At 39.7% G+C, this 24,725-nt stretch overlaps 1 protein-coding gene across 1 annotated transcript; it reads left to right on the top strand.

The window, feature by feature from the left end:
- The first annotated feature begins 5,265 nt into the window (after positions 1–5,265).
- Positions 5,266–19,634, top strand: HSD17B13 (hydroxysteroid 17-beta dehydrogenase 13). The gene is made up of 7 exons (XM_053602580.1): positions 5,266–5,600; positions 8,906–9,013; positions 9,935–10,066; positions 12,098–12,204; positions 13,568–13,705; positions 15,573–15,689; positions 19,418–19,634. Exons 1-7 carry the CDS (start codon positions 5,391–5,393, stop codon positions 19,506–19,508), a joined length of 903 nt encoding a protein of 300 aa, XP_053458555.1. The 5' UTR covers positions 5,266–5,390; the 3' UTR covers positions 19,509–19,634.
- The last annotated feature ends 5,091 nt before the right edge of the window (positions 19,635–24,725 follow it).

Raw genomic sequence — 24,725 nt, 5'->3', positions numbered from 1 at the left:
CTTTTATGCCTTGAACACACCATGCTCTCTAACCACCCAGTGCAGGCATACACGACCCTCTGTATGTGGAACTCTCTCACTCCCTTCATCATCTGACTTACCCCTGCTCATCCTTTAGAGCCCCATTTCTATAGATAGCTCCTCTCCCTCCCCCATCCTCAAGGCTGGACAACTTACCCTCCCTGCGAGTTCCTGCTCCCTTTTTTGCTGAGCTCTGAGCCGCCTGCACCAGCTACAGAGTCCAGGGGCAAGGAACTTCTGTCCTCCCAAGAAGATGGGTACCCACAAAACAGAGGTAATCACCATAGATTAATTTGACAATAAAATATTGGAGACTGGATAATTTCATTGAATCTTTTTACAATGGGAAAGATCTATAAATATTTGAAAGCAAAAGATGCTTCAAGCAGGAATAGAGTGGAAATGATGGATAAAGAAGAAGAATTAGGAGAAGAATTAGGGAAGAATTAGGAGAAGAATTAGGAAAGAAGAAGAATTAGAGAAGAAAGATTGGGAACCAGGCTGGAGAGATCGGGACCCTCTCTATGGAAAGAAGTAGTGATGAATCAAAATATCCTGCAGCTCTCCATGAAATGTGAGCTGGGTTTTGTATGTTTGGATAGGGGTTTGGGAGCTCAAAGGCTCCCATGGCCTTTTAGAACACCCAATACTGCTTTATCAGTTTGGCAGTACATTGAACTTTTGACAGTAAACTAATGAACCTCACCCCCTAGAGAAGAAAAGAAAAAGTATTTATTTGAAGAGATCATATTCCCAAACATCTATTTGTCAGATTACTATAATTGGCCTAAATGAGTAGTAGATTATAATAATGTGCACAAATCCCATAACTTCCTCATTTTATGGTCTCCAAGGAATGATGGCTTAGTGTTGAACTTTTTCGCCCACAAATACTTCCTACCCTCCATAAATTACAATATTGTAACAGAGGTAAAGGTCTGAAAAGGGGAACAAAATGTTTTACCAGTTGTCTGTTTAAAACTCACCACCCTTTTTGGCAATTTAAACCTGCAAGCCATAACTGAAGGGGCAAAAAAATGTTATTTGCTATTTGTTTTCTAGTATCTTAAACCACAGGAGATGGCTCAACAGAATTACCCAAGGGTCACAAGATCATTGTCACGGGAGATAAGGTAGATGGCAACCACCAACTACAAAGCCTAAAACCACGTCATTTGACTTTCTCAGTCAGGTAAACTCCAGCCCACCTGGTGCCACCCCTTTCTCTTTTAAAATGCCCTGTTTTTTCCACTTCAAGGCAGGATGGTGGTCTTTTCAGACCCTAGTCCGCTACCCTCCTCATTCGCCAGCAAATTAATAAACTTCTCTTTTCTGTTCCTCAAATGACTTGTCCTTGTTGATTCTCACTGATTCAGCTTTAGGGACAAGTACTGAACAATAGCATGTTTGGTCAACACTTCTGAGCTCTGCCATATGCAGTGACACTCAGAAGAATGGCCCTATGCTGAAGGTAAAATCCTTTGGATGATACCTCTGCCGGGATTCTCTCACACATTTCCTTTTTCCTTTACTTTTCTGTGCTATATCGATACTATTATAAACATTAGAATCATGATTATCTAGGCTCCAAATTATAAATCTTCTAATTAACCTGTTCCATCTTTTTCCTGGTTACATAAAGATACATGTAAATATCTACATAAAGATAATTTTTCCTACCTTTGTAAATATAATTATATTTCTAAAACTGATAGTCAGATGGCTCTCAAGAGGGGCATTAATAAAAGAAAAAAGGCAAGGTAATAAAATACTTCAGTTTAATAAGAGTCTACATGCCATGCATTATTTTAGCTTAATTGAGAAAATTTCACTGAAAGGAGTTCACTAAAAAATATGAGATCAAGACAAATTAATGATAAATTCAGAGAGCCTTCATTCAAATCAGTAGGGAACAAGTGATCTAAAATGTGATCAGAGTAAATGAAGTATTTTTTTTTGTTATGAAAATATGTTGAAATGAAGTCAATAAAGTCATGAAGACAGGTGGTGCCTGTGGCTCTCAGTGGGTAGGGAGCTGGCCCCATATACCGAGGGTGGCGGGTTCGAACCTGGCCCCGGCCAAACTGCAACAAAAAAATAGCCAGGCCTTGTGGTGGGTGCCTGTAGTCCCACTACTCAGGAGGTTGAGGCAAGAGAATCACCTAAGCCCAGGAGTTGGAGGTTACTGTGAGCTGTGTGATGCCACAGCACACTACCTAGGGCGACAAAGTGAGACTCTGTCTCAAAAAAAAAAAAAAAATAAAGTTATAAAGATATACAAACAAATTTCCAAAACTTCAGGGAAAAATCAAGTGGCAGATTGTATATTTCTAGCATTGTTGAGGCAGATAGAATCCTATATTTGAGAAATATGAACAGTCTGGCCCCTAGAAAACAAACACAAAACACTAAAAAGAGTGTTATGTTAAATAAGTGTTTTTTACTTTCTCCAAGTTTCTTAATTCTTGGATAATACAAATACCCTAGTAAGTAAAATAATTTAGATACCACTGTAAATTTTAAAATTGCCTTTCAGGCCAGGCATGGTGGCTCATGCCTATAGTCCTAACGCTGTGAGAGGCTGAGGCCGGGGGATTGCCGAGCTCAGAGGTTCGAGACCATCCTGAGCCAGAGTCAGCCAGAGTGAGACCCTGTCTCTACCAAAAAAAAAAAAAAAGCTGGGGGTTGTGGCAGGTGCCTGTAGTCCCAGCTACTTGGGAGGCAAAGGGCAAGAGAATCACTAAAGGAAGAAAAGGGAAAAAAAATAAAAAAAAAAAAAACACCTTCAAACTAAGATGAGTGAAAGCCAGCTGAAATTGAAAGCAAAATTTAAAAAGCAAATGAAAAAAAAACTGCCTTTCAGAAGTCTGTCAGTACTGCATGGATTTGGCTGGTATTAGTCCTCTGGTTTGGCCACTATAAGCAAGCTGAATATTGAAGTTATAGACATTCAACCTGAAAACAAATTCCTGCATTGCAGCCCAACATGAGATCTGATGGAAACCACCCATGTTAATGTCTAACGGCTCCATATACATGCGACTGAAACTTTGCATGCAGAATGGTGTGGTCAAGTACTCATTCATAAATACACTCAAGTTCAAACTTAAAGAACCAAGTATTACTCTCTCCAATGCAAGATAGGACAGCCCAAGTCAAAGTGTCTCAAACTTAGCACTACTGACATTTGGGGGTTGGAAAATTATTTGTTTCAATGAACAAGGCTGTTCTACACACTGCAAGCTGTTCCCAGCATCCCTGGCCTCTCCCCACTAGATGCCAGTAGCATGCATGAATTCTGACAACCATAGTCTCCAGCTATGCCCAAATGTGTCCTGTGAGACAAAAGTAACCCTAGTGGCGAGCCACTGTCCTAAGTTAAAAAATTGGGGCTCTAGAATCAGACTTTCTGGGAACTTCCTGGATTTAAATCCTCATCCACTTTACTCTTTGACTTTACTCTTACTGCTAAGTTACTTAACTTGTCTGTATATCGGTTTCCTCATCTGTACAATGCAGATTTTAATAGTTTCTACTTCAAATGTGTCTTGTAAGGATTAAATACCTTTACATGTAAAGCCTTTAAATCAGTCCATGGCATATACCAGAGCTGCCAAAAGAAATGTATACACATGTAAAGTAATGTTACCTGTATATTACTTTTTGAAGTTGAATTCAATTACGGTAGCAATATACAGTGTGATGTTTGCTCGAAAGATGGTGCTAATCAAATGAATACCAGTGTCACAATGCAACATTTATTTGTTGATGAACACTTGGGTTGTTTCCACTTTTTGACTATAGAAGTTGCTATAGACAGAATGTGCTCTCCCAAACTTCATACTCTAAAATGTGAAGGTTCTAGCAAGTGATTAGATCATGAGGGCTCTGCCATGGCATTAGTACCCTTATGAAACAAACACGGACAATTCTCTTTCTCCACCTGCCAGGTGAGGTTGCAGTGAAAAGGCAGTTGTCTATAAACTGGGAAGTCAATTTTTACCAGACAAAAAATTTGCCAGCACCTTGATCTTGGACTTTACAGCCTCCATAATTGTGAGAGAATAACTGCCTGTAGTTTATAAACCACTGGGTCTATGGTAATTATATAGCAGCCTGAATCAACTAAGACAGAAGACACATTACTTTTAAGTTGAGGCTTTGGGTCTAGTGCCTTTCCAATATTATTACAGAAAGAAACAATTGTATTATAACTGAAAATCTCCCCCAAACTTAAGAGATTTGGGGGAAGTTGGCATCACATGTTGAATGATTAGCCAACAAAAACATTAATTCTAAATTTTCATGAATAAATGACTCAAATATCTAAGACTGGTGGACCTCTACTTCATTCAAGTTTCTTTGAGATAATATCTCTACTGTCTCCTTCCACCTATTTAAGAAAATACCAAAAAGCTGGGTGCAGTGGCTCACACCTATAATCCTAGCACTCTGGGAGGCTGAGGCAGGTGGATTGCTTGAGGTCAGTTTTGAGACCAGCCTGAGCAAGAGCGAGACCCCATCTCTAAAAATAGAATCTGCCTGTAGTCCCAGCTATTGGGAGGCTGAGGCAAGAGGATCACTTAAAACCAAGAGTTTGAAGCTGCTGTGAGCTATGATGCCACAGCACTCTACCCAGGGCAACAAAGTGAAACACTGTCTCAAAAAAAGAAAACACCCCCCCCCCCACACACACACACACATGCCAATTTATAAGGCCAGGTACAGTGGCTTACTAGCGTAATCCTAGCACTTGGGGAGGTCAAGGCAGGTGGATTGCTTGAACTAAAGAGTTCAAGACCAGCCTGAGCAAGAGCGACACCCTGTTTCTACTAAAAACAGAAAAAACCAGCTGAGTGTGGTGGCGGGCACCTGTAGTCACTTGAGCCTAAGAGTTTGAGGTTGCTGTGAGCTATGACAACACAGCACTCTAGTCAGGGTGACAAAGTGAGACTCTGTCTCAAGAAAAAAAGAGAGAGAGAGAGAAGAAAGGAAAAACAATTTATAGAAAGATAGCAACATATCCTTAGCTAATGCAATATCTCTAGAATTATTTCTAGAGGTGAAACTTCAAGATGAAATATAGTACACAACTGCTTTTCAAATAAACAAGTCCAGAGAGCACCTTCTCTTGGGCTCTTTTGACCTGAGCTGAGCTACAGATAACAGTTGGCATCACTTCAAAAATTCAAGGTGTGTCAACCCATATTAGGACACGTGGACAAAGCCTGTGTTCAAAGCCAGCTTCTTTTGCAGTCCCGTTGCCACCTGAGCACAGCTCTCTCCCCGGGAGCTCTGTAGAGCAGCGGGCATCTCTTTCCTAGGACTGTACAAAGACTGAGCCAGAAGGAAGAGGGCCCAGCAGAGCCATGAACATTGTCTTCGATATTCTCCTCCTGCTGCTCACCATCCTCTACTCCTACTTGGAGTCACTGGTGAAGCTTTTCATTCCCCGGAGGAGAAAATCTGTGGCTGGGGAGATTGTTCTCATTACCGGAGCTGGGCATGGAATAGGCAGGCTGACTGCCTACGAATTTGCAAAGCGGCAAAGCAGACTGATTCTGTGGGATATTAATAAGGTAATGTGTACATCTGCCAACCTTTTAAAGTCACAACAAAACTATTGGACTTAAGCATCGTCTTTTCTTTGTAATTGTCTGTTTCCAAGTTTGATCAGTTCCCTGCAGCCTCCTTCCACGTATGCATCAGGTTGGTTAAACGAAGGGAACACAGTAACTGAGACCTAAGCAGTGACTTAATGCTGTGGTGTATAGGTTGGTGACAGACACTCAGAGTCACTCTCCTTCTACGCTGCTTACATTGGGCAAGTCATGTAATTTCTCTCAGCCCCAGTTTCCTTATCTCTGAAATGATGATAATACTAGTCCATCCAGTAAACCACTAACAGGCCAAATCTGGCCTGTGGGCAGCCTGTTGAGCTGAGAAATGACTTTTACATTGCTAAATGGTTGTCAAACGACAACCATGCAACAAAATCCCTCAGTGTCTCCTCTCACACACAATCCTAAAATATTCACTATCTCACCCTTTGCAGGAAAAGTTTGCCAGTGCCTAGTCAAGAGGATTAAATAAGTGAATTTTAAATGCTTTTAACAATGCCTGGCACGTGGTAAATGTCAGCTGTGTTAAATAAAAATTTATGTGTAGTGAGTCAGGCTTTCTCTTCCACTTTCATGTTTTCCGTACTCTTATTCATACTTTATTAACCATCTGAAAGGTCGGCAGCACATGCCCAGGCATGAGAAGGGACTGCAGGAGAGGCTCAGGCCAGGTTTAATGAAAGGGATAGAGACCTGTCTGGGCAGAGCCAAAGATGGTATCCATGCTGAGGGAGGTTGGAGACCTCTCTTTATATGGGGTCACAGGGGAGGGAAAAACTCCACTGCTTGCTGGAGGATTCTGGTGGGCTAGGGTCTTTTGGCCAAATCTTGGGGGTGGGGCAAGCTAGGTTCTTTGTGGTCTTTGTTCTAGGAGGGGTGGAGAAGGAGGGTTTGTGTGGGGCCATGATAGGCTCCCAACAACACCCAGAATTAAACCGAAGTAACTGAAATCTTCTATCATTTTCTCTGAAGCTACAAATTCTAATAAGGCTATAAAAGTCTACACAGAAATGTATTTACAGAATTTTAAGAGTGGGACAATTGTGAAGTTGCAGTTTTGTTTTGTTTTTTTATTTTTTTGAGAGTCAAATTTTCCACAAATCACCATGAATTTTTAATTGACATCATATCATTACTTTCTCATGTTCTTGGCTGTCATGATAGTTGGAATCTATTTTCTTAGAGACTTCAAAAATGTCTAGAATATGCTGACTCCTCTTTTGTCACAGCTGGTGCCTTTTGGGTACAAGAGCAGAGGTGTGTTAGCTGCTTGTCTCTCATTCAATGTAAATGGCTTCAGGAGCACTGGTGGGAAGTGGAGCAAACAAGGCCCACTGGAGTTGGAACTAAAGCCAGCATTTTGTTTATGAAAAGACAAGGCCAGGCCAGGCCGGTAATCCCAGCACTCTGGGAGGCCCCGTTGGGAAGACTGCTTGAGTTCAGGAGTTCTAGACCAGCCTGAGCAAGAGCAAGACACTGTCTCTACTAAAAACAGGAAAATTAGCCTGGCTCAGCTACTCCAGAGGCTGAGACGGGAGGATCACTTGAGCCCATGAATTTGAGGTTACTTGAGCTATAACATCCCCACTGCACTTTATACAGGGTGACAGAGAGACACTCTATAAGAGGAAAAAATGCATTACATTTTGCAGTGTCTAGTTCTGTTATAAGACTGAAGAAAAGCATCTGATGAAAGCTCTGGTTACTAACGTTCTCCACCAACCTTGAAGCTAAAGACAAAGAGTGTAGGTACTGGTTTGTGCAATCTGGCAGGACCAAGCTACCAGCTGAGGTCTAGGTGAAAAACTCTCCCATCGTTTTTCTTTTACTCCTCTGCAATCCTCTGTGAGGCATTTAATTAAGGGGACACTGGCTTTGTGACTAGGTTCCAAGGACTGTCAAAGCCTGTTCTTTGGAGTTTCAAGCTGCTACTCCAGGGGTTTAACCCACAATAGTGAAGTACAAAGGACCTAAAAGAGGCACCATCTTCTGGGGGAATCACCCCATTTAACAGCAACATCACTATCCTCCCAAATGCAAAGAAAAGGGCTTTTCGGGTATCTTTGCCTGTTAGTCACAGAGAAGCATTTACAGATTGTCAGAGGGAAAAGTGTAGTTTGTTGTTTGTTTGTTTGTTTTGAGGCAGTCTCACTATGTCACCCTTGGTAGAGTGCTGTGGTGTCACAGCTCACAGCAACCTCAAACTCTTGAGTTTAAACAATTCTCTTGCCTCAACCTCCCAAATAGCTGGTACTACAGGCACCTGCCACAACACCAGCTATTTTTTTGGTTTTGTTTAAGCAGGCCCGGGCTGGGTTCAAACCCGCCAGCCTTGGTGTATGTGGCTGGTGCCCTAACCACTGAACTACGGGCACTGAGCCAAAAGTGTAGTTTTTAAAACCTTATAAATGGCTGAAAGTCAAGAACTGTCAAAACCTGAAAACAATTCTAATTTTACAGAAATGCAGGTTAAGAAACACCAGGGCAATTTTATCTTAGGAAAGAAGATAAAATTGAAAGAGGTCTTCCAATTTAGGTCAAAAGTAAGTTGCTCTATAGAGTTATGTGCAAAGTTGTTACATAAATGAGAATCCATCCAGCGGCCCCTGCCCATTTTCACTCCCAAACACCTGCAGAACATGAGGCCAGACAAATAAGTACAAAACTCATTCTGGAAAAAGTGCTACATACCTCATTGCTGAAAATCCCTGCAGTTACCAGATGGCCAAGAGGAGTTCTTCAAAGGTGACTATAATCAACCTTCTTTCCCCTTCCCTACTAGAGGGACAAATCAGAATCATTGAGAAAAGTCGACGGGCAAAGCATGCCATTTACAATTACCACTAGTTTAGAATCGCTACTCCACACTTCCTGCCTTTGCATAGGTGGTGCTCAACACATGTGTGATCAATTAATTCTTGAGTTTTCCTTTCTTCCCCATACTCAAACATCTCCCATGACTCCACAAAGAGCAACATCTTTCAAGAATGTTCTTTAATCTATGAAAGTAGCCTGCTGTAGAGAAAATGCCTCCTGGAGAACCTCCAAAACCAACATGAAAAACTGGAAAAACACAAAGAGATTTGTTTGCTTTTGTTGCTTTGGTGCTAATATGCAAGTTTCCTGGTAGGCATAATCTCACAGCAAATTAGGCAAGCAGTTTCTCTCAAGAAATTTCTTACAACTAAGGAGGCAGGTAGGCCGTGTCTGTTAATCTTATACTCCCCCACTCTTTTCTGAATTTGTTTTTTTTCCGATTGCAGCGTGGTGTGGAAGAAACTGCAGCTCAATGCCAAAAACTAGGGGCCACGGCGCATGCATTTGTGGTAGACTGCAGCAACAGAGAAGAGATTTACAGCTCTGTAAATCAGGTGCGACTTCAGCCCCCAGATTCCTTCAGATGACTTTGTATCCACTGCCACTGAAACAGAAAATGAAAATGTTCTTCATGACTGCTTAATGTAAATTAGATTTTAGCCACTGCTAACTAACGTAGTTCCATGACCAAAACAGGACAAACACTTTTTTTCTTGCACATAATCCACTCTGCTCTGCCCATTATTATTGCTTCATATTATTAGTCAATTTCATTCTGATCAGAATTGTTGAGCAGTGGCAGTGACTGACAGAAGATTTATCACTGGGGAAAATGGATCACGTTCTAGTTTGGTTTCAGTATCTTAGTTTTGCTGTAATTCCTTTTTTTTCTTTATTTCTTTTGTGAGATTTTATTTATTTTGTGACTAACCTAGTCTTTATAGAAAATTCACCATTAATAATTACTATAACAAATTTTAAAAGGGTAAATATCAAATACAATGAACCAAGAACTCCAATAAACTATTGTATTTTTAAATGTAATCCCTGGAATAACCCTATAAATCTCATTTTACAGATAAGCAAATGAAAGCTTAGAGAGGTTAAGCCAGACCAGGGTCATGTACCTAATAGGTAGTTGAACCAAGATTACTGAATCAGCACTTTAAAAATATTTGGTCAGAACTTATGTATCAATTTATCAAAATAAATATTATTTTCACTTTGCTGATAAACTTTCAAAATCCATGATGTACTGGGTACAGAAATTTAGATATAAAAAAAAAAACCAGCTCAGCCCACCTTTATGACAGCATTCCCCATGCACCCACTATTGGAACTACAAGTTCTTTGTGTCTGAACTCTGAAAGACCTCACCCAGTGGAATAAAGACTCTTGATCCCTGGATGGAATCAGACCCAACACCTTTGAGTTTATATAACACACTCTTGAATGTGTTCTTTCAATTTCAAAAGGTGAAGAAAGAAGTGGGTGATGTAACCATCCTGGTGAATAATGCTGGGGCAGTATACCCAGCCGATCTTCTCAGTACCAAGGATGAAGAGATTGCCAAAACCTTTGAGGTCAACATTCTAGGACATTTTTGGGTGAGTGTGAGTCAGAAATCTTTCTAGATTTGTGCATGCTTAACACCTTCTCTTAAGACACATGAGATTCATAATTGAATTCACAAATTTCTGGGTAGGAAACTGGCCAGATTTTTGCCTTAAAGCAAGAATCATCAAATTTGTTTGAGCAGAAGAGCCACAGAGTCACTGAGAGAAGGGTGCAGAATTCCAGGGGCCACAACACACCAGAATATAAGCTGTTTGGTTGTCTTATCTACCAGTATCGAACACATGTAACAGGTGCCCAACAAATAGTGGAAGTTTGTTGAGGGTTGTCAGTGCTTTGGAAGAACCTCTGTAAGTTGGTCATGCAAGCAACTCTAATAAACTGGCCAACACAGGAGGTGGTCAACAGAAGGAACTAGGCTGACCGTACAGGTACATACATGTGGTACACGTCGGGTTTATGAAGATTAGGTCCACTTAAGGCGGAGGTCAATCTGGGGAGGGAGTCAACTATGGAGGTTCTACATTCACTTGTGACCTCATTTCATGGAATTTAAAAACTGAAAAGACATAACTGGGTGCGGTGGCTCATGCCTGTAATCCTAGCACTCTGGGAGGCCGAGGCGGGTGGATAGCTTGAGCTCACAAGTTTGAGACCAGCCTGAGCAAAAAGCAAGACCCCGTCTCAACTAAAAATAGAAAAACTGAGACAAGAGGATCGCTTGAGCCCAAGAGTTGGAGGTTGCTGTGAGCTATGATGCACTCTACCCAGGGCAACAGTCTGAGACTCTGTCACAAAAAAAAAAAAAAACAAAAAACTGAAAGACATTGGAAGTAATTATATACATGCAATGTTGGGGACCCTTCTTGGATGGGACCCTGCAACAAGTTCTATATCCATGGAATACAAAAAGTGAGAAATGTGGCTTTACGAACTTCATATAATTGGTTAGTTTTATGGGAGACTGAAATAATTTCAACTGCCTTTGTAAAGAACATTTTTTGAATTAAACTTCATGTTCCAATATTCATGTAGAGCCGAGGGCAAATCTGGATGCTGTCCCCTGACCTTCACCAGCCCCTCACACATGCTAATGTGAATTCGTTATCATATCCACCAAACTACATGAAGACGTCATGTATTAGTATACTAATATTTGTCTCATTTATAGTTGCCTTATTTATAGCTGCATAATAAATTAGACCAAAACTTAGTGGTTTAAAGCAAGGGTAAATGTTCATTACCTTCACATGGTTTTTGTGGATTAGAAATTTAGAGGTGGCTTGGGTTGGCAATTCTGGCTCCGTGAATTTGCTTAAGCTCTACAATGATGGGTCTATGAAATTCTCATAAAATGTTATGGATATTTCTCATAAAACAGCTTTGTGGAGGGAAAGAAAGACTTTTGTTTTCCTGTAACATCATATAATATCCAATGTTACAAATACGGAGATTCTGAATCTAATTTTGCATAAAGATTTTGGCTCACTGTAGAACTTGCAGCTTACACTACTCAATTAATCAGCTCTTTTGACAAAGGTATACAAAATTTCACTCTTCTGATAGAATGATAAAGCCCCAAACCAAAAAATCATGTGACAGTAGATTATCATAGGGAATTCTTTCAGCTTAGAAAATTCTGAATTTTTTCCTTAACGTTGTTTAGATGAGCTGGGCACCATAGCTCAGTGGTTAGCATGTTGGCCCCACACACCAGGAGATGTGTGTTTGAACCTCGACTGGGCCTGATGAACAGAACAAAAAAATTGTTTAGATGATATATCCAAAAAGGAGCTATTTGATTCCTTCTGAAGAGGAGGGAGAATACTAAGATGGATGTTGCCACGTGAGATAGTCACAACACTCAACGCCAGCTCAAACCAATAAAATTTTATCTTTCTTTCTAACATTTGTATCAAATAATCACAGAATTTTGGAAAGTATTTCATTTTATTGTAAAAGTTCTCCTAAATGCCATTCTATCGTAACAAGAACAAAACTACATGATTTGGAAACCTAACACCTGTGTCATTTTTTCTCTTCTTTCTGCAATAATCCTTAAGATCACAAAAGCACTTCTTCCATCAATGATGAAGAGAAATCATGGCCACATTGTCACCGTGGCTTCCGTATGTGGCCATGGAGTAATTCCTTATCTCATCCCATACTGGTAAGTATAATATGACTTGCCAGCAGTGTTACATATTTTTGTATATATTTAAGGGAATTAGACTGTAGACACCTATACTCATAGCAGGGTAATTTGAATTTACAGGATTTATAGAGTACTTTAGAGAAAAATTTTAAATGACTTTTTCTAAAATAGTGATACTAGGTATAATTATATTTTAAATATTTTTAGATTTCTGAAAACTCTGTAGAGCAATGAAAGAAAATAGTAATGCCAAGCATGTTTCCATTATATCCTAGAATGAGTAGATATTGATAAAAGAAATGGAAAATCCACAGGCTGAGGATCAAAGCACTCAGAAGCTAAAATGAACACAAAGCTATATCATGGTCTGGGTGCCCAATATAAGCTGACCAGAGTGACCCCTAGATCAAAATATTTTCTAGTGGGCTTGTGCTGTGAAAATTCGTGTGTATATAGCCGGGCATTGTGGTGAGCACCTGTAGTCCCAACTACTTGGGAGGCTTCTCAATCTGTGGGTAGCAACCCACAGGAACTGTATTAAAGGGCCACAGAATTAGGAAGGTTGAGAACCGCTGGCCTTATAAGCCCAAGAGATGAAGGTTGCTGTGAGCTGTGACGCCACAGCACTCTACCGAGGGTGACAAAGTGAGACTCTGTCTTGGAAAAAAAAAAATAAGAAAGAAGAAAATTTGTGTATATGTATCTGTGCTTGTGAGTGTGTGTGTGTGTGTGAGAGAGAGAGAGAGAGAGAGAGGCGGAGACTCCATCTGATTAAAAGATGCAGATACCACACCCATGTCAGCATCAAGGACATGAAGGGAAGGAGGTGGGAGGCCCTAACAATATACTACTATATTTGCAAAATAGCCTCTCACTGTAACTCTTCTCCAGTCCTCACAGTGAAATTTAGAAGCCAAAGTGGCAACCACTGTCAAGAGAGAAACTATCTACTCATTTATCAAAAGAGGAGAAATGGGCAGAGTCCCACCTTTGTGGTTTTTCCAAATGTGATTTTCCTGATTCATAGTTTTCAAAATAAAAACAGCAATAAAAACTGGTTAGAAAATAGTCTGAAGACTCAATGGACACATGTTGGGTGGAAAAATAAACATTGAGCCAGTCAAATGGAGTTATTTTTCTTTTAATATCTTGACAAGTTAAGAAATTGGATATATTCAGAATTCTGTTTAATCATGTAAGAACATGTAAATGAAAATGACTGCCCATTTATCCACTTAGAAAAATCACAAGTGGACTGTCTGAGGAATTTGGCTTCTACATGTTCACAAACCAAATGCTCCAGACGCCTTCTCTCAGAACGCTGAGGACCGTGTGTCACTGTCCCTTCGGTAACGATGACTGATGAATTCTCTTACAGTTCCAGCAAATTTGCCGCTGTTGGCTTTCACAGAGCTTTGACATCAGAACTTCAAGAACTGGGAAAAACTGGTATCAAAACCTCATGTCTCTGCCCAGTTTTTGTGAATACCGGGTTTACTAAAAACCCAAGCACCAGGTGAGGTCAAACTCAAGTTAGGATGGGAATCTGGCACAAGAAATTGATATGAAAACTATATAAGAAATTTGTAGGCGGCCAACTAAGAAAATAAAAAAAAAAAGGAAAAAGAAAAAAATTGTTTCTTATTAATGTTATTGTCTTGGCTTTTAATTTTCACTTTGAAATTAAAGGGAAAAAATATACTATGGACTAGCAGGAGTGATCAGCTACCAATGATTTATTGATTATGCTGCTAAAAATAAGGAAACTATAAGTGCGACATATATTAGTAAACTAAACTGCATGACGTCTTCATGCAGTTTAGTGGACATGATAATGAATTCACATTAGCATGTGTGAGGGGCTGATGAAGGCCAGGGGACAGCATCCAGATTTGCCCTCGGCTCTACATTAATATTAAAGTTAAATACATGGGTATTTTGTTGATAACATAGAAGATTTAGCTGTTTTTATTACACCAATATTAAGTTAGTTTTTAAACACCTTAAACTACCCAGCAGAGATGAATATAAAATTGACAGATAAATCTAGGCAAAAATGAATGCTGACAGTCTTGAAAACATTGTTATTTTATTTCATTAATGATTTAGTTAAGTCACGTATACTTGGAAATATTTGGGCTTACTAATTTATGAGCAAAAAGACAGTTGGATCTAAGTTATATTTTTTACAAAACTGGGACTGTTTACATGACTAAACTTTATTTGTCCCACCGTAAGTAGCTAAGTATATTTGCTTTTTTGAGAACATCTTCTAAAAAGCTGGATTGTTTTAAGGGCATTTAGTAAAATGAATGCAGGAAGGCTGTACGCCAAATGTTTTGGGCAAAGCAATTTTTATGGCACTTTGATTTTAAAAGTCTTTTTTACCTTTTTTTTAGTTTTAAATGAGTTTAGGGTTAAATTTTTAATACTTAAATTTTAGTTAGGACTGGCTGAATTGTATTAAAAAAACAATTTTACATGTAAGTAGCCTTGAATGAGTGATGTTTGTGGTCATTTGTATTTTTCAAGCGTACATGCACATCGGTGTAAGGAAGGCCATACCTCGAGTTTAAAGTATTACAATACTCGGGCGGCGCCTGTGGCTCAGTCGGTAAGGTGCCGGCCCCATATACTGAGGGTGGCGGGTTCAAACCCGGCCCCGGCCAAACTGCAACCAAAAAATAGCCGGGCGTTGTGGCGGGCACCTGTAGTCCCAGCTACTCGGGAGGCTGAGGCAAGAGAATCGCTTAAGCCCAGGAGTTGGAGGTTGCTGTGAGCTATGTGAGGCCACGGCACTCTACTGAGGGCCATAAAGTGAGACTCTGTCTCTCCAAAAAAAAAATAAAAAATAAAAAATGCAGAAAAAAAAGGTATTACAATACTCTTTGTACACATCTTTTCTCATTAAACTGAAGGGTAGTTAAGTCAAAGGTGCATCTCAAGTACTAACTGCCCTTAAAACAATTCAGCTTTTTAGAAGACGTCCACAAAAAAGCAAATATACTTAGCTATGGAATTTTCTCCTTGCATCCCTAGGCCTTGGGATGTCAGGTGTTTCCCTCCCATCCCATGACTAATCCCACCCGCTCCTCTTTTTTTGCCTGGCTCCTCTACTCCTTACCGTGTAATGACTCGCCACCATTCTGATATTTTGACCGAGCTATGAAACACACCTGCTGGATATGAAGGCCTAATACTGCCAGAGCAAAACGTCAACATGGGATGTGGAGGAAAAGGGAGAGTGGCATTAATGCAGCAAACCCTGGAACATCTTGAAATCTTAATTCTAAATTTAGTGAAAAGATATGTTAGTTTTCCTGCATTCATTAAAAAAAATTGAAATTCCCAAAAATAAAAGTAAACTTTATTCTTAATCACAGATTATGGCCTGTATTGGAGACAGATGAAGTTGCAAGAAGTCTGATAGATGGAATACTTACCAATAAGAAAATGATTTTTGTTCCATCATACATCAATATCTCTCTAATACTAGAAAAGTAAGTATGGCAGAAAACTGAAAGTACTAAGTTGCCATGGAAACTCATTATCCCTGTGGAAAACAGTTAAGTTTCATCTGCTACTACCTTACCCAATCTATAAAAAGAAAATGACTCCTTTTCTTTACCATATCTACCATCGCTGTTCAATCAGAAGATTTCATATTTAAGTTTTTTTAATTTTTGAATATTTGCATTATACTTACCACTTGGGCACCCGAAATCCAAATATCTGAAGTTCAAAATGTTGCAATGAGCATTCCCTTTGAGCAGCATGTGAGTGCTCAGAAAGTTTCAGATTTTGGAGCACTTCTGATTTGTGATGCTCGACCTGTACATTGATTCATTTTTAAGGAAAAACCATCCTATCTTTGTCTGATTTTGTATCAGAATAATACTGGTCTCATAGAATGAATTGGAAAGTATTCCCTCCTCTTCTATTTCCTCGAATAACTTGTGTGGAATTGGTATTATTTCTTCCTTAAACATTTGATAGAATTCACCAGTGAGGACACTAGACCTCTAATTTTCTACCTTTCTGGGAAAGTTTTTAATTACAAATTTAATTTCTTAAATACTTGGAGGGCTATTCAGGCTACTTATTTATTCTTGGTAATGTATATCTTTCAGGGAATTTGTCCATCCCATCTAAGTTATCCAATTTACTGGCAGAAATCTGTACATAGCATTCCCTTATTGTTCTTTTAATATCTTTAGACTTTTTATTCTTCTTTTTTTTTGAGACAGAGTCTCAGGCTGTCACCCTGGGTAGAGTGCCATGGCATCATCATAGCTCATAGCAACCTCCAATTCCTGGGCTCAAGTGATCCTCTTTCCTCAGCCTTTTTTATTTTTAGTAGAGATGGGGTCTTGCTCTTGCTCATATTGGTCTCAAACCCATAAGCTCAAGCAATCTACCCACCTCAGCCTCCCAGAATGCTAGGATTACAGGTGTGAGCCACTGCGTCAGCTGTAGACTTTTCATTCTTGATATTGGTAATTTGTATTTTCTCTTTTTTCCTCATTGGTCTAACTAGAGGTTTATTCATTTCATTGATCATTTTTAAAAAACCAGTATTTGATTTAATTGATTCTTTTCTCTTTTTGTATTATATTTAATATCTTCTGTGATCTATATTATTTCCTTCTGCTTACTTTATATTTGATTTTCTTTTCTTTTTCTAGTTTGCCAATGTGGAAGTTGAGTTTATCGATTTGATACTTTTTTCTTTTATTTTATTTCAATTCATTCTATTGCAGTAAGAACACTTTATATGAGATCTACCATCTTAACAAATTTTGAAGTGTACATTACATTATTGTTAACTTCAGGCACTGTTGTGTATCAGCCACTGTGTCCACCCATATTGAAGCAAGTTTAATGGCCCAGAACATACTGTATCTTCTAAGTGTTCTCTCTGTACCTAAAAAAGTAAATATTCTGCTGTTGTACAGAATACTCGTGTATGGTCACACATTTTACTTTTACATGCTGTAAATCCCTAGATCTCTAGGGATTATTTATCTTGCTTGACTGAAACTTTATGCCCATTAATTAGTAATTCCCCATCTCTTTCTCCTAGCCACGGGCAACCGTTATCCCACTCTTTGGCTCATGAATTTGACTATTTCAGATACCTCATATGGTGGAATCATGCAGCATTTGTCCTTCTGTGACCGTTCATGTCACTTGGCATAATGTTCTCCAGGTTAATCCATGTTGTCACTAATTACAGAATTTCTTTGAGGCTGAATACTATTCCAGTGTATGTACATCAATTTTTTTCTAATATAGGCATTTAGTGCTATTCATTTCTTCCTATGTACTTCTTTAGTTCTGTCACACAAATTTGGACTCACTGCGTTTTCATTTACATGCTGTTCAAAATACTTTCTAAATTCTCCTTTGTAGTGTGGGAAATTAGAAGTATGTTTTTAAATTTCTAAATATTTGGAGATTTTCCTAAAGATAATTCTGTTATTCATTTCTAATTTAATTCTATTATATGATTTGAATATTTTGAATTTATTGAAGCATGAGTTCCTTTTGTTTTGTTTTATTTGAGACAGAGTCTTACACTGTGGCCCTGGGTAGAGTGCCATGGTGTCATAGTTCACAGCAACCTCAAACTCTGAAGCTCAAGCAATCCTCTTACCTCAGCCTCTCCAGTAGCTGAGATTACAGGTGCTTGGCACAGCTCCTGGCTATATTTAGAGATGGGGGCTCATTCTTGCTCAGGCTAGCTTTGAACTCCTGAGCTCAAGCAATCTACCCTCCTCAGCTTCCCAGAGTACTAGGATTACAGGCGTGAGCCACCGTGTCCACCCATATTGAAGTAAGTTTAATGGCCCAGAACATACTGTACCTACTAAGTATTCTCTCTGTACCTAAAAAAGTAAATACTCTGCTGTTGTACAGAATACTTGTGTATGGTCACACATTTTACTTTCACATGTTATAAATCCCATACTACAGTTGTTATTATTATTTTTTCTTTTTGAGACAGAGTCTTACTATGTTGCCCTGGGTAGAGTGCTGTGCTGTCACAGCTCACAGCAACCTCAAACTCTTGGGCTTAAGCGATTCTCTTGCCTCAGCCTCCCAAGTAGCTAGGACTATAGGTGCCTGCCATAACACCAGCTATTTTTTGGTTCTGGTTCTCATTATTGTTTGGCAGGCCTCGGTTGAATTCAAACCCGCCAGCTCCAGTGTATGTGGCTGGTGCTCTAGCTGAGCTACAGGCGCCGAGCCTACACTTATTCTTTAAACAATTATCTTTCTAAAGAGATTTAAATAACAAGGAAAATTTTCATGATTACCCAGGTGGTTAATACTTCTGGTGTCCTTTATTCACGTGGGTAGGCCAGTTTTCCATCTCGTGTCTGTTTTCTCTCTCTGAAGGGTATCCTTTAACATTTTCCAAGGGCAGCTCTGCTGGTTATGAATTCTTTCATCTTTTGAATATGTCAAAAATTATTTATTTTGCCTTAGTTTTTGAAAGATATTTTCAAATCAATTATAGGTTGATGATTTTTTGTCCTTTGAATATGTTCTCTACCACCTCTACCATCTCCACTTCATCTTGGAGGCTGCTATAGTCGAAAGAAATCCTTGAGCATCTAGTTGTCCCTTTGAAACTTTTCTTCACTTTTCCAGCCCATGTTAATCATCCTTATAGTTGTAGTCCTTAATTGCAGACAGCTGATATTTTTCAATAACTGTTTTAAGATAGCCATCTTAGCCTCTCAGCTAAACAATAAGTTCCAGAAAATTAGTAGCTATTTTTAAAGTACTTTAATTTACCTTTTTATAGAATGCATAATAGGTCTTCAGTTAATCATTAAGGAGAGATAGAGACATGGATGGAATGGCTCTGGTGGTGTCTGTGGTTTCTGGTGGTGGAGATTTCAGTGCCAGGATTAATTGACAGTTTCAGCAATTATTGCAGACCTTCAGCTTTAAATGTATAAAATCTTACAAAATCTCATACAAGATGAGAGGATGAGAAGAGGGGTATATAGCAGTGTTTTCTTTATATTAGTAGACATTTTGAACTATGAGTATTAAAAAGACACACACAAGAGAGAAGATGGGTAGTTGCAAAGGGAGAACAGAGGAAAATTAAATGTAAGCCAGATGACACTCGGGGAATTCTAACTAACTCCAAAAAGGACTCTGGTGTCAAAGATTTTAAACTAAAACTATTTCGACTCTTTTATCCATACAGGTTTCTTCCTGAGCGTGCTTTGGCAGCTATAAATCGTCTACAGAATGTCCAGTTTGAAGCAGTTGTTGGCCACAAAATCAAAATGAAGTGAATAATGGAGTTCCAGTCAGAGATATATGCATATTAATGATGTGGATCTCAGTTTACAGTCAGTGCTTCAAAGCTCTATTTCACATTTTTCAGTCATGATGATATTAAAAACATTGGTTTGGCACCAGCAGCAGTCAAATGAACAAGACTAATTACCTGTCTTTCTTTCTGCGTCTCAGGAATATTAATGTAGTTTTTAATAGATCAGTTTTTCATCCATGTCTTTTAAAAGCATCTGTGTTTACATAAACATACTTAAAGGTCATTTCTCTTTTAGATATATTATTTTGTTTCTTTCCATTTAAAGGCAGACAAGTTACCTTTCCAAAGAGTAAATACCAAGAGAACTAATTTACACAGGGAAGGTTTGAGACTGTTCAAAGTGTCCTTCCAATCTGTAGCCCTGCCACAGAACGTCAAAAACACAGAGTGAGTTCATAGTTAGAGACCAAGCTTAAGTGGGCAGCTGGGCTCCAAAGAACCGACAGGTTACTCTATCACAGCGGTCCCCAAACTTTTTGGCACCAGGGACTTTTTTCATGGAAGACAGTTTTTCCAAGGACCCAGTGGGGAGGGGATGGCTTCAGTAGGATTCACGTGCATTACATCTCCACCTCAGACCATCAGGCATTCGATTCTCATAGAGAGTGTGCAACCTAGATCCCTCCCATGCACAGTTTATGGTAGGGTTCTCTCTCCCTGAGAATCTAATACCCCTGCTAATCGGCCAGGAGGCAGAGCTCAGGTAGTGATTGATGGGGAGAGGCTGTAAATGCAAATGAAGCTTTGCTGGCTCAACTGCTGCTCACTTCCTGCTGTGCGGCCTGGTTCCTAACAGATCAGGGACTGGTATTGACCTGCAGCCCAGGCATTGGGGACTGTAGTTCTATAATCCTCAGCATTTGGAAGACTTTAGCTTCTTCCTTTTTCATCACTTCAAAACACTGCAACCATATTCTAGACCTTATTACCTAATTCTGTCCTTTGTTTAACTCTTGTGTCTACCAAAAGTGGAACCTCTGTATTTTCTATTATATACATATTAAGAACAACAACAAAAACATCTCAAAATAAATTTCAGTTATATTAAGTACAAAGATAAAAACTTTCCATTTTAATTCCATTTTGGTTTTAATCCTTTCTGAATGAGGCTCAGAGAAAGCAAAAGCATAATATTGAGCTCCCTGTGCTTACTTTTCTTGCATGTTTGAAATATAGACCTCTTATAAGTTCCAGTTGAGTTTCTTTTTTTTTTTTGTAGAGACAGAGTCTCACTTTATGGCCCTCGGTAGAGTGCCGTGGCCTCACACAGCTCACAGCAACCTCCAACTCCTGGGCTTAAGCGATTCTCTTGCCTCAGCCTCCCTGAGTAGCTGGGACTACAGGCGCCTGCCACAACGCCCGGTTATTTTTTGGTTGCAGTTTGGCCGGGGCCGGGTTTGAACCCGCCACCCTCGGTATATGGGGCCGGCGCCTTACGGACTGAGCCACAGGCACCGCCCCCAGTTGAGTTTCTAAATGTTTTACTATGACAATCTCCACCTCATCATTCTCCCTAAGGGTCCTCTCTCCCACCAAAATACCAGTTCCAGGGTGTGCAGGTTCTGAGGCAAATATTTTTCAGGGCACCTATTAAGATACAATTTTATTAAAATTAAATTATAAAATTCATAGGTGTGTGTGGTGTAGTGATTTACTGATTGAGATTTTATTTTTCAATAAACAAACAATCAAAGATTCTTCTTAATGTCCTGGTACCAGCTCTTTTTGTTTGGTGCAGGTCATTTCTTTGTGTTCTTTAGTATCAAATAGGCCATTTCCCATTTTCACTGAAATAATATAAATCTTTAATTTTATGTAATACACTGCTACCATTTATTTAATGTTGGTTATGTCATTTCTTCTGACACTGCCTTATCCATTGTGCTACCCGTGACTACTGGCTTCCAGTCACTCAAAGACTGTTACTGGTACTTCTTGGATGCTAACCACAAATTCAAGTCTTACTTAGGGTAAGACTTACTTACTTACTTAGGGTAAGTAACCTGAATGATAATTTGTTTCCTTGTCATGTTCAATTTGTCATTTACAATGTTATAGCACAACATAGAATAACACACCTTTCAATTCTGTCTTGTCTTGAACATTTTAGGCCATAATCGTTGCATTCCTAGAATTGATCTCTTTCATGTTGATGGCACCCTGTCTCCCAAATGGAACAAAATGAGAAGTTCCATTTTCAGAAGGAGTGTCTGTTCCTTATACAGGAGAGCGTAACACCAACAGGGAGAACACAGCATCATGACATCAGTCAGAAGGGTGGAGGAAGCAGTAGTCCTAAAAGCCTTCAGAAGAGGGCGGCGCCTGTGGCTCAGTCAGTAAGGCGCCGGCCCCATATACTGAGGGTGGCGGGTTCAAACCCAGCCCCGGCCAAACTGCAACCAAAAAAAAAAAAAATAGCCGGGCGTTGTGGCGGGCGCCTGTAGTCCCGGCTACTTGGGAGGCTGAGGCAAGAGAATTGCTTAAGCCCAAGAGCTGGAGGTTGCTGTGAGCTAAGTGAGGCCATGGCACTCTACCGAGAGCCATAAAGTGAGACTCTGTCTCTACAAAAAAAAAAAAAAAAAAGCCTTCAGAAGAGATAGGCACAGCCGCTGCTGAGGGACTGCCTAACCTATGACATAGAACTTGTAGAAGGGATGAAGTGACAGCTGTGAATGCCAGTGGCAAGGGGGAGGGGGTTAAGGACAGAGGATGCCACCCCTGCAGCCCTGGAATGTTATATATCAGAGGTGGCACCATGGTCACCACCATACAGTAAGAGTGGATACATGGGCCTACACATGTGGCGTGGGCCAGTGGACCTTAGACAGCCTAGAGCCCTAAATTAACATTGTGTCCAATGTGAGAATTATCCAAAAGCAGCATTAGCCAAAATCAGCCAAATGTCATGCAATCCTGCAAAAGAAATACCTTGCCAAACAGCAGGAGCATTCTGCTCCCCAAACCACCCTACTGAAAATAGAACCTGGAGACAAGGCTGCAGGATGACCCCAAAGAGTAAGTCCCAGAGCTCCCTAGGACATCTGATCAGCCTTATACGCAAGTGGAGAGAGAAAGAGAGAGAGCAAGCAAGTATCCCAAATGGGAGAAACAGGGCAAGTACCAAAAGGACACTTAGAAAATTTAGAACATTTCCAAGAAGGCACTTCAAAGAACAAAGCTCTCTGAGGTGTAGGACTGGGGCAAGGTCCCCACTTGCCTTGGACTAAGAGTGACACAGGTACTTACTGCCAGTCTCCTCCAGAGTTATGCATCACTCTCAAATATAAATCTTAAATGATGTATATGATAACATTTCCAAAGATGAGACTAACACCCAGTGTTAAAGTTACCCCAGAGACCCTCCCCAGGGTTTCCCTATGTCCCCACAGCATGGCCATCACATGAAAGCATGTTGGACACACAAACTCCTGGGACCCACCCCAAATTTACAGAGTCAGACTCTGCATTTTTAAAAGAGCCCTTGGTAATTCATATACTTGAAAGGCATTGTTTTTTATGATATTACCTTTGAATTTAGTTTAGCATCCTGTGAACTGGGCTGTTCTGAATGTACAATAATTTTAACAAATCTGACATTTACCTTTGTCCTTATCGCTTCACAAGTTACATGAGAGCATAAGGAGAAAGTGCCAATCCCTGTCCTGCGAGTGCTCTCATGCTTTCTAATTCTTCTTTCCTCTCCTATCTAAAGGTTGAGATAACACATGACCTTTTTAATCCACTTCTTCAAATATGCCAGGTGTTTTGTTAAAAACCTTTCTTTATTGGATTGGGTATTTTAGATCTGATCAAATTTGCCTCTCAGCTGCTTGTAGCAAGGACAGAATTATAGAAAAGTTAAGTGTCATGTACTGGATGAGTCTTTTATAGTAACAGTAATCACAGTTAAATTGCACAGAAGTATATTTCGACTTGCCTGAGTTGCAATCATTTCCCATTCAAACCAGCTTTACAAATCTAGTATACAGTTAGAAAATATTCATAAATTCACACCAAAACACTTGTGAAAAGCAAAATCATTTGCCTATTGGACTACAATAATGATTTATTATCTCAATAGAGATTTTGTTACTCTTAAATGTGAGGCTAATTTGTGTAAATTAAGACTTAAATATTCCCAAACAACAGCTGAAAACCAAATTGCCTTTCCTGTATCTAATTCCAATGACCAGGATTCTTTTTCCTTTCTCTTTCTCAATACCTCTTCTCTTCTGATAGCTCTTTACTCATTAGTTCATACTTTGTCCGGTAATTTTATTCTGTTTAGTTATCCTCTTCATGGTACTCTTTCTGTTTTCAGCTTTCCCCTACCAAGTCTCTACCCACACTCCAATTGAGTCTAGAACACAGCCTGTTTTTCAGTCACTATGACATAAAATTTACCATTTTTAACCAGAGGTGGCACAAGCCTGTAATCCCAACTACTCGGGAGGCCAAGGAAGGAGGATCACTTGTGCCCAAGAGTTTGAAGTTGCTGTGAACTATGATGATGCCACTGCACTCAAGTAATGGGCAACAGCATGAGACTGTCTCAAAAATAAAAGTTAAAATAAAACTCATAGTATCTAAATCATTTTCAACGTTTTTTTTGAGATGGAGTCTCACTTAGTCACCCTGGGGTTGAGTGCCATGGCATCATAGCTCACAGCAACCTCAAACTCTTGGGGTCAAGGCATTCTCTTGCCTTAGCCTCCCCAGTAGCTGGGACTACCAGCACCTGCCACAAAGCCTGTATTTTTTTAGAGACGGGGTCCCGCTCTTGGTCAGGCTGGTCTTAAACGCCTGAGCTCAAGCAATCCACCCACCTTGGCCTCCCAGAGTGCTAGTGGCGTGAGCCCCATCACTCTTAGTTTTAATGGTTACACATAATTATAGTCATCTGCTGCACTGTTGATAATTTTATAATTAGTTCATTTCTACAAGCCTTTACTAAATGAAATTCCTGGTATGTCTCCAGGACAGTGCTAGGTAGAAGCTGGTGATATAAAAAGAATTTTTAAATTTCCAGTGAGAAAAGAAATCATATTCTCTGCTGAGCAGTGTGATTAAAAAAGGGATTTAATCTCTTCAAAAATTGGCAAATACAGGGCTTTTAGCTCCCCGCGACACTCTCCTACAAGCCTTACATGCATTTACTCATTTAATCTTCAGAATA

The sequence above is a fragment of the Nycticebus coucang genome, chromosome 1 (assembly GCF_027406575.1).
Source record: "Nycticebus coucang isolate mNycCou1 chromosome 1, mNycCou1.pri, whole genome shotgun sequence".
In the NCBI taxonomy this organism is placed as follows: domain Eukaryota; kingdom Metazoa; phylum Chordata; class Mammalia; order Primates; family Lorisidae; genus Nycticebus; species Nycticebus coucang.
The sequence above is the reverse complement of the archived record's forward strand: the minus strand, read 5'-3'. Positions and strand labels throughout refer to the sequence as shown.

Coding starts and splice junctions, on each gene's coding strand:
- HSD17B13 (XM_053602580.1), top strand. CDS start 5,391: ATGAACATTGTCTTCGATATTCTCCTCCTGCTGCTCACCATCCTCTAC. Junction 9,014..9,934: donor TTTACAGCTCTGTAAATCAG/GTGCGACTTCAG, acceptor CAATTTCAAAAG/GTGAAGAAAGAAGTGGGTGA. Junction 12,205..13,567: donor CCTTATCTCATCCCATACTG/GTAAGTATAATA, acceptor ATTCTCTTACAG/TTCCAGCAAATTTGCCGCTG.